Genomic DNA, 10,000 nt, shown 5'->3' with positions numbered 1-10,000 from the left:
AATAAACTGGCCAGTGAGAGAGTGAGTAAACCAAAAAATAATATATATATATATAAAACATTCTATTCTAATTCATTTATTGTGTAAAATATTTTATTCTGAGGTACCCACCATCTTCCTGTGCATGGCGATGATGTACCCGTTGAAGGGGCTGTCCTGGACGAGGGACACGTGTCCGTTGGGCACCCCCACCCCTCCGTTGGCCAGGCTTCTCTCTGTGGTCTCTCTGCAGTGCACCATGGTGCTGGGCATGCCGTTGGAGATCAGACCAGGCTTACCATCAGGATGCGCTGCCACCCCCACCCCGTTAACCATGGGCACAGGGGTGATGTCTGGAGAGGTGTTACAGACAGACATGTCAGAGAGCCCTTCCGGAAACAGTGAGTTGGTTTGTCATGTGACTGTGAGGAGTATGGTAGGATTAAGGTCATAAGGAGAGGTACAGTACAGTACAGTACCCACCTCTAGAAGCAGCGTGTGTTACATTCTACCAGCCTCTAGAAGCAGTGTGTTACATTCTACCAGCCTCTAGAAGCAGTGTGTTACATTCTACCAGCCTCTAGAAGCAGTGTGTTACATTCTACCAGCCTCTAGAAGCAGTGTGTTACATTCTACCAGCCTCTAGAAGCAGTGTGTTACATTCTACCAGCCTCTAGAAGCAGTGTGTTACATTCTACCAGCCTCTAAAAGCAGTGTGTTACATTCTACCAGCCTCTAGAAGCAGTGTGTTACATTCTACCAGCCTCTAGAAGCAGTGTGTTACATTCTACCAGCCTCTAGAAGCAGTGTGTTACATTCTACCCACCCCTAGCGTAGGAGGTTCTCACCTGTCTGTGTTGGAGAGGTGAGGGAAGTGGGGGAGCATGGCACAGGGATCTCAAACGCACACAGGAAGCCGTTCACCGACAGACGCACCTTCTGATTATCCTGAGGGAAGTTCTACAGCACAGAAAAACAATTAGTACTATTGCTTCTCTCTGTATTGGACTATTGTGTGTGTGTGTGTGTGTGTGTGTGTGTGTGTGTGTGTGTGTGTGTGTGTGTGTGTGTGTGTGTGTGTGTGTGTGTGTGTACCTTGATGTTGGAGGTGTGGACCTCAGCCAGTAGTATCTGTTCTGGTTTCAGACTACACAGTTCACTCAGCTGTTTCTTCAGACCGGTGTACTTGTCATCCATGTTGAGCCTCAGGCCGAACCGTACAGGGGTAGAACCATCCAGCATAATGACTGAGACAGACAGACAGAGAGAGAGAGAGACACACACAGAGAGAGAGACACACACAGAGAGAAAGAGAGACAGAGACAGACAATGCAGTCACTTCAGGAAGTGAATAGAAATATGCATATTTCCCAGTGATCATCGTCATCATCATTATTATTATTATTATTCTATTATTGTCTAGAAGGATATGATTTGCTATTAATTGAGATCTGGGGAAAAGGGCCATTGGCTGCCGCTTGGCTTCTTTTAAGGACCTGCACCATTCTCAGGTTTATTTTTCATCTTTATTTAACTAGGCAAGTCAGTTAAGAACAAATTGTTATTTGCAATGACGGCCTAGGAACAGTGGGTTAACTGCTTTGTTCAAGGAGCAGAACGACAGATTTTTACCTTGTCAGGTCGGGATTCGATCTTGCAATCTTTCGGTTACTAGTCCAATGCTCTAACCACTAGGCTACCTGCCTCCTCTAACCACTAGGCTACCTGCCTCCTCTAACCACTAGGCTACCTGCCTCCTCTAACCACTAGGCTACCTGCCTCCTCTAACCACTAGGCTACCTGCCTCCTCTAACCACTAGGTGTCTGGTAACATGACTGAATACAAACAGTGCAGCTATTCCCTCCGCAAGGCTATCAAACAAGCTAAGCGCCAGTACAGAGACAAAGTAGAATCTCAATTCAACGGCTCAGACACAAGAGGTATGTGGCAGGGTCTACAGTCAATCACGGACTACAGGAAGAAACCCAGCCCAGTCACGGACCAGGATGTCTTGCTCCCAGGCAGACTAAATAACTTTTTGCCCGCTTTGAGGACAATACAGTGCCACTGACACGGCCTGCAACGGAATCATGCGGTCTCTCCTTCACTGCAGCCGAAGTGAGTAAGACATTTAAACGTGTTAACCCTCGCAAGGCTGCAGGCCCAGACGGCATCCCCAGCCGCGCCCTCAGAGCATGCGCAGACCAGCTGGCCGGTGTGTTTACGGACATATTCAACCAATCCCTATACCAGTCTGCTGTTCCCACATGCTTCAAGAGGGCCACCATTGTTCCTGTTCCCAAGAAAGCTAAGGTAACTGAGCTAAACGACTACCGCCCCGTAGCACTCACATCCGTCATCATGAAGTGCTTTGAGAGACTAGTCAAGGACCATATCACCTCCACCCTACCTGACACCCTTGACCCACTCCAATTTGCTTACCGCCCAAATAGGTCCACAGACGATGCAATCTCAACCACACTGCACACTGCCCTAACCCATCTGGACAAGAGGAATACCTATGTGAGAATGCTGTTCATCGACTACAGCTCGGCATTCAACACCATAGTACCCTCCAAGCTCGTCATCAAGCTCGAGACCCTGGGTCTCGACCCCGCCCTGTGCAACTGGGTACTGGACTTCCTGACGGGCCGCCCCCAGGTGGTGAGGGTAGGCAACAACATCTCCTCCCCGCTGATCCTCAACACTGGGGCCCCACAAGGGTGCGTTCTGAGCCCCCTCCTGTACTCCCTGTTCACCCACGACTGCGTGGCCATGCACGCCTCCAACTCAATCATCAAGTTTGCGGACGACACAACAGTGGTAGGCTTGATCACCAACAACGACGAGACGGCCTACAGGGAGGAGGTGAGGGCCCTCGGAGTGTGGTGTCAGGAAAATAACCTCACACTCAACGTCAACAAAACTAAGGAGATGATTGTGGACTTCAGGAAACAGCAGAGGGAACACCCCCATCCACATCGATGGAACAGTAGTGGAGAGGGTAGCAAGTTTTAAGTTCCTCGGCATACACATCACAGACAAACTGAATTGGTCCACTCACACAGACAGCATCGTGAGGAAGGCGCAGCAGCGCCTCTTCAACCTCAGGAGGCTGAAGAAATCGGCTTGTCACCAAAAGCACTCACAAACTTCTACAGATGCACAATCGAGAGCATCCTGGCGGGCTGTATCACCGCCTGGTATGGCAACTGCACCGCCCTCAACCGTAAGGCTCTCCAGAGGGTAGTGAGGTCTGCACAACGCATCACCGGGGCAAACTACCTGCCCTCCAGGACACCTACACCACCCGATGCTACAGGAAGGCCATAAAGATCATCAAGGACATCAACCACCCGAGCCACTGCCTGTTCACCCCGCTGTCATCCAGAAGGCGAGGTCAGTACAGGTGCATCAAAGCTGGGACCGAGAGACTGAAAAACAGCTTCTATCTCAAGGCCATCAGACTGTTAAACAGCCACCACTAACATTGAGTGGCTACTGCCAACACACTGTCAATGACACTGACTCTACTCCAGCCACTTTAATCATGGGAATTGATGGGAAATTATGTAAATATATCACTAGCCACTTTAAACAATGCTACCTTATATAATGTTACTTACCCTACATTGTTCATCTCATATGCATACGTTGATACTGTACTCTATATCATCGACTGCATCCTTATGTAATACATGTATCACTAGCCACTTTAACTATGCCACTTGGTTTACATACTAATCTCATATGTATATACTGTACTCGATATCATCTACTGTATCTTGCCTATGCTGCTCTGTACCATCACTCATTCATATATCCTTATGTACATATTCTTTATCCCCTTACACTGTGTATAAGACAGTAGTTTTTTTTTTTTGGAATTGTTAGTTAGATTACTTGCTCGTTATTACTGCATTGTCGGAACTAGAAGCACAAGCATTTCGCTACACTCGCATTAACATCTGCTAACCATGTGTATGTGACAAATAAAATTTGATTTGATTTGATTTGATTTGGCTACCTGCCTCCTCTAAGCACTAGGCTACCTGCCTCCTCTAAGCACTAGGCTACCTGCCTCCTCTAACCGCTAGGCTACCTGCCTCCTCTAACCGCTAGGCTACCTGCCTCCTCTAAGCGCTAGGCTACCTGCCTCCTCTAAGCGCTAGGCTACCTGCCTCCTCTAAGCGCTAGGCTACCTGCCTCCTCTAACCGCTAGGCTACCTGCCTCCTCTAACCGCTAGGCTACCTGCCTCCTCTAACCGCTAGGCTACCTGCCTCCTCTAACCGCTAGGCTACCTGCCTCCTCTAACCGCTAGGCTACCTGCCTCCTCTAACCACTAGGCTACCTGCCTCCTCTAACCACTAGGCTACCTGCCTCCTCTAACCACTAGGCTACCTGCCTCCTCTAACCACTAGGCTACCTGCCTCCTCTAACCACTAGGCTACCCTGCCACCTCTAACCACTAGGCTACCCTGCCACCTCTAACCACTAGGCTACCTGCCTCCTCTAACCACTAGGCTACCTGCCTCCTCTAACCACTAGGCTACCTGCCTCCTCTAACCACTAGGCTACCTGCCTCCTCTAACCACTAGGCTACCTGCCTCCTCTAACCACTAGGCTACCTGCCTCCTCTAACCACTAGGCTACCTGCCTCCTCTAACCACTAGGCTACCTGCCTCCTCTAACCACTAGGCTACCTGCCTCCACTAAGCACTAGGCTACCTGCCTCCACTAAGCACTAGGCTACCTGCCTCTAACCACTAGGCTACCTGCCTCCACTAAGCACTAGGCTACCTGCCTCCTCTAACCACTAGGCTACCTGCCTCCTCTAACCACTAGGCTACCTGCCTCCTCTAACCACTAGGCTACCTGCCTCCTCTAACCACTAGGCTACCTGCCTCCTCTAACCACTAGGCTACCTGCCTCCACTAAGCACTAGGCTACCTGCCTCTAACCACTAGGCTACCTGCCTCCTCTAACCACTAGGCTACCTGCCTCCTCTAACCACTAGGCTACCTGCCTCCTCTAACCACTAGGCTACCCTGCCACCTCTAACCACTAGGCTACCTGCCTCCTCTAACCACTAGGCTACCTGCCTCCTCTAACCACTAGGCTACCTGCCTCCTCTAACCACTAGGCTACCTGCCTCCTCTAACCACTAGGCTACCTGCCTCCTCTAACCACTAGGCTACCTGCCTCCTCTAACCACTAGGCTACCTGCCCCCTCTAACCACTAGGCTACCTGCCCCCTCTAACCACTAGGCTACCTGCCTCCTCTAACCACTAGGCTACCTGCCTCCTCTAACCACTAGGCTACCTGCCTCCTCTAACCACTAGGCTACCTGCCTCCTCTAAGCACTAGGCTACCTGCCTCCTCTAAGCACTAGGCTACCTGCCTCCTCTAACCACTAGGCTACCTGCCCCCTCTAACCACTAGGCTACCTGCCCCCTCTAACCACTAGGCTACCTGCCCCCTCTAACCACTAGGCTACCTGCCTCCTCTAACCACTAGGCTACCTGCCTCCTCTAACCACTAGGCTACCTGCCTCCTCTAACCACTAGGCTACCTGCCCCCTCTAACCACTAGGCTACCTGCCCCCTCTAACCACTAGGCTACCTGCCCCTCTAACCACTAGGCTACCTGCCTCCTCTAACCACTAGGCTACCTGCCTCCTCTAACCACTAGGCTACCTGCCTCCTCTAACCACTAGGCTACCTGCCTCCTCTAACCACTAGGCTACCTGCCTCCTCTAACCACTAGGCTACCTGCCTCCTCTAACCACTAGGCTACCTGCCTCCTCTAACCACTAGGCTACCTGCCTCCTCTAAGCACTAGGCTACCTGCCTCCTCTAACCACTAGGCTACCTGCCCCCTCTAACCACTAGGCTACCTGCCTCCTCTAACCACTAGGCTACCTGCCTCCTCTAACCACTAGGCTACCTGCCTCCTCTAACCACTAGGCTACCTGCCCCCTCTAACCACTAGGCTACCTGCCCCCTCTAACCACTAGGCTACCTGCCTCCTCTAACCACTAGGCTACCTGCCTCCTCTAACTACTAGGCTACCTGCCTCCTCTAACTACTAGGCTACCTGCCTCCTCTAACTACTAGGCTACCTGCCTCCTCTAACTACTAGGCTACCTGCCTCCTCTAACTACTAGGCTACCTGCCTCCTCTAACTACTAGGCTACCTGCCTCCTCTAACTACTAGGCTACCTGCCGCTGCCACCAGGGTAAGGAAGTGTGCAGGAAAAATAATTTTAAAAAGCCTCTCCTCTGGCAAACGGTTGAGGTCAATTAAGACGAAAACCAACTCACCACCCGGAAATCATGTCCACAGAGATCAAACCCTCCCACCCTTTTCCAGGGACAAACCCTCCCACCCCTTTCCAGGGACCTACCCTCCCACCCCTTTCCAGGGACCTACCCTCCCACCCCTTTCCAGGGACCTACCCTCCAACCCCTTTCCAGGGACCTACCCTCCCACCCCTTTCCAGGGACAAACCCTCCCACCCCTTTCCAGGGTATTGAGTCCCAGGTCCTCACCAGTGATCTCCAGGTGCATGGAGCTGTCCATGGGGAGGGGTAAAGACAGGAAGTTGAAGGGGTCGAAGCGAGCGCTGATGTGACCACACGTCTTACACTTGACCTGGGACTTGAGCTGGCCGTGGAACAGATCCACCACGATGGAACGGTTCCTCCGCAAGTGGTTCTCCCACGCCTGACGAGGAACACACACGGAACCATAGAGAGACGTAAAACACACACAAGTGGTTCTCCCACGCCTGACGAGGAACACACACACACACACACACACGGAACCATAGAGACGTAAAACACACACACACGGAACCATAGAGAGACGTAAAACACACACACACACACACACACAGCACTAATGCTGCTAATTACTCCTATAAACATACACACTGTTCATTAACTGTATATCAATACACTTCACAGGTCATCCACTCCTTAAGAAGTGCTTAGTGGATGGGCTGACTTTCATTGACTCTCTCCTGGTCTCTAGACACCCAAGATGGCTGCCAGAAGATGCTCCTAAGGACGATGATGATGATGATGATGTAGTGCTGTATGATGATTGGTGAATGTTACTAAACAGTCTAGTTTTTCCTTTTCCTTTTTTAGTTGATTGATTTTATTTTTTCCATATTAACAGTGGAAAATTCTCTGAGAAAATAAAGATTGATTTGATTGTACTTGTGTGTATTGGTTGACTGTGTGCGTGCGCGCGTGTGTGTGTGTATTGGTTGACTGTGTGCGTGCGCGCGTGTGTGTGTGTATTGGTTGACTGTGTGCGTGTGTGTGTGTATTGGTTGACTGTGTGCGTGCGCGTGTGTGTGTGTGTGTATTGGTTGACTGTGTGCGTGCGCGTGTGTGTGTGTGTGTATTGGTTGACTGTGTGCGTGCGCGCGTGTGTGTGTGTATTGGTTGACTGTGTGCGTGCGTGCGTGTGTGTGTGTATTGGTTGACTGTGTGCGTGCGCGCGTGTGTGTATTGGTTGACTGTGTGCGTGCGCGCGTGTGTGTGTGTGTATTGGTTGACTGTGTGCGTGCGTGTGTATTGGTTGACTGTGTGCGTGCGCGCGTGTGTGTGTGTATTGGTTGACTGTGTGCGTGCGTGTGTATTGGTTGACTGTGTGCGTGCGCGCGTGTGTGTGTATTGGTTGACTGTGTGCGTGCGCGCGTGTGTGTGTGTGTATTGGTTGACTGTGTGCGTGCGTGTGTATTGGTTGACTGTGTGCGTGCGTGTGTATTGGTTGACTGTGTGCGTGCGCACGTGTGTGTGTGAAGTTGTGCGTGTATGTTTTGGTTTATTGATTGAACTCTGACCTCTAAGGCGACCTCCCAGTCGGGTCGTCCGTTGCTGTCCTTCAGCTCTACGTAGGGTTTCTCATGCACCCTGTTCAGGTCCTCATGGAGCCCGTCCAATAGGAAGGCCAGGAGCTCCTGACTGTCCTGCTGCTGGAAGCCGTTGAACCGCGGGGCGTACTTTGCTATCGTCCACTACAGGGGGCGGTAGTGAGACAACCACATATTAGTCAATTCATTCATGTCACAATGACTACGTTACCACAAGCTGATCAATTCTGATCATTTTTTCCCCACAACTGTTTATTTTGACCAATCACATTAGATCTTCTTCAGAGCTGATCTGAATGGTGAAAAAAAGACTGCTTCTTGCCGACCGTGTCAGCGTACACGGCGCCCGGCCCGCCTCAGGAGTCGCTAGTGCGCGATGGGACAAGGACATCCCTTCCGGGCTTAACCCTCCTCTAACCCGGACGACGCTGGGCTAAACCCTCCCTTAACCCGGACGACGCTGGGCCAAACCCTCCCCTAACCCGGACGACGCTGGGCTAAACCCTCCCTAACCCGGACGACGCTGGGCTAAACACTCCCCTAACCCGGACGACGCTCGGCTAAACCCTCCTCTAACCCGGACGACGCTCGGCTAAACCCTCCTCTAACCCGGACGACGCTGGGCTAAACACTCCCCTAACCCGGACGACGCTCGGCTAAACCCTCCTCTAACCCGGACGACGCTCGGCTAAACCCTCCTCTAACCCGGACGACGCTCGGCCAAACCCTCCTCTAACCCGGACGACGCTCGGCCAAACCCTCCTCTAACCCGGACGACGCTCGGCCAAACCCTCCTCTAACCCGGACGACGCTCGGCCAAACCCTCCTCTAACCCGGACGACGCTCGGCTAAACCCTCCTCTAACCCGGACGACGCTCGGCTAAACCCTCCTCTAACCCGGACGACGCTCGGCCAAACCCTCCAATAACCCGGACGACGCTCGGCTAAACCTCCTCTAACCCGGACGACGCTCTGCTAAACCCTCCAATAACCCGGACGACGCTCGGCTAAACCCTCCAATAACCCGGACGACGCTCGGCTAAACCCTCCTCTAACCCGGACGACGCTCGGCTAAACCCTCCTCTAACCCGGACGACGCTCGGCTAAACCCTCCTCTAACCCGGACGACGCTCGGCTAAACCCTCCAATAACCCGGACGACGCTCGGCTAAACCCTCCTCTAACCCGGACGACGCTCGGCTAAACCCTCCAATAACCCGGACGACGCTCGGCTAAACCCTCCAATAACCCGGACGACGCTCGGCTAAACCCTCCAATAACCCGGACGACGCTCGGCTAAACCCTCCAATAACCCGGACGACGCTCGGCCAAACCCTCCAATAACCCGGACGACGCTCGGCTAAACCCTCCTCTAACCCGGACGACGCTCGGCTAAACCTCCTCTAACCCGGACGACGCTCGGCTAAACCCTCCTCTAACCCGGACGACGCTCGGCTAAACCCTCCTCTAACCCGGACGACGCTGGGCCAAACCCTCCTCTAACCCGGACGACGCTCGGCTAAACCCTCCTCTAACCCGGACGACGCTCGGCTAAACCCTCCTCTAACCCTCCTCTAACCTCCTCTAGCACAACCACTACGCCAAACTAACCTAGTGGTTAGAGGAGGCAGGTAGCCTAGTGGACAGAGCCTGGACTCGAACCAGGATCTCTAGTGGCACAACCACTACGCCAAACTAACCTAGTGGTTAGAGGAGGCAGGTAGCCTAGTGGACAGAGCCTGGACTCGAACCAGGATCTCTAGTGGCACAACCACTACGCCAAACTAACCTAGTGGTTAGAGGAGGCAGGTAGCCTAGTGGACAGAGCCTGGACTCGAACCAGGATCTCTAGTGGCACAACCACTACGCCAAACTAACCTAGTGGTTAGAGGAGGCAGGTAGCCTAGTGGACAGAGCCTGGACTCGAACCAGGATCTCTAGTGGCACAACCACTACGCCAAACTAACCTAGTGGTTAGAGGAGGCAGGTAGCCTAGTGGACAGAGCCTGGACTCGAACCAGGATCTCTAGTGGCACAACCACTACGCCAAACTAACCTAGTGGTTAGAGGAGGCAGGTAGCCTAGTGGACAGAGCCTGGACTCGAACCAGGATCTCTAGTGGCACAACCAC

The 10,000-nt window shown here is 52.5% G+C and overlaps 1 protein-coding gene across 2 annotated transcripts in view; it reads right to left on the bottom strand.

Annotated features, from left to right (window-relative positions):
• The window catches only part of usp32 (ubiquitin specific peptidase 32), a 92,475-nt gene that overhangs the window by 20,184 nt on the left and 62,291 nt on the right, over window positions 1-10,000 (bottom strand). For both annotated transcript variants that reach the window (XM_042296491.1, XM_042296492.1), the window contains exons 22-26: window positions 7,841-8,014; window positions 6,534-6,708; window positions 1,075-1,226; window positions 828-939; window positions 112-332 (exon numbers count right to left, since the gene is read on the bottom strand). In XM_042296491.1, the coding sequence (XP_042152425.1) occupies window positions 112-332; window positions 828-939; window positions 1,075-1,226; window positions 6,534-6,708; window positions 7,841-8,014 (834 nt within the window). The remainder of the gene's footprint in view (window positions 1-111; window positions 333-827; window positions 940-1,074; window positions 1,227-6,533; window positions 6,709-7,840; window positions 8,015-10,000) is intronic.

The sequence above is a fragment of the Oncorhynchus tshawytscha genome, linkage group LG13, assembly GCF_018296145.1.
Source record: "Oncorhynchus tshawytscha isolate Ot180627B linkage group LG13, Otsh_v2.0, whole genome shotgun sequence".
In the NCBI taxonomy this organism is placed as follows: domain Eukaryota; kingdom Metazoa; phylum Chordata; class Actinopteri; order Salmoniformes; family Salmonidae; genus Oncorhynchus; species Oncorhynchus tshawytscha.
Note: the sequence above shows the minus strand (reverse complement) of the source record. Positions and strands in the feature narration are given on the sequence as shown.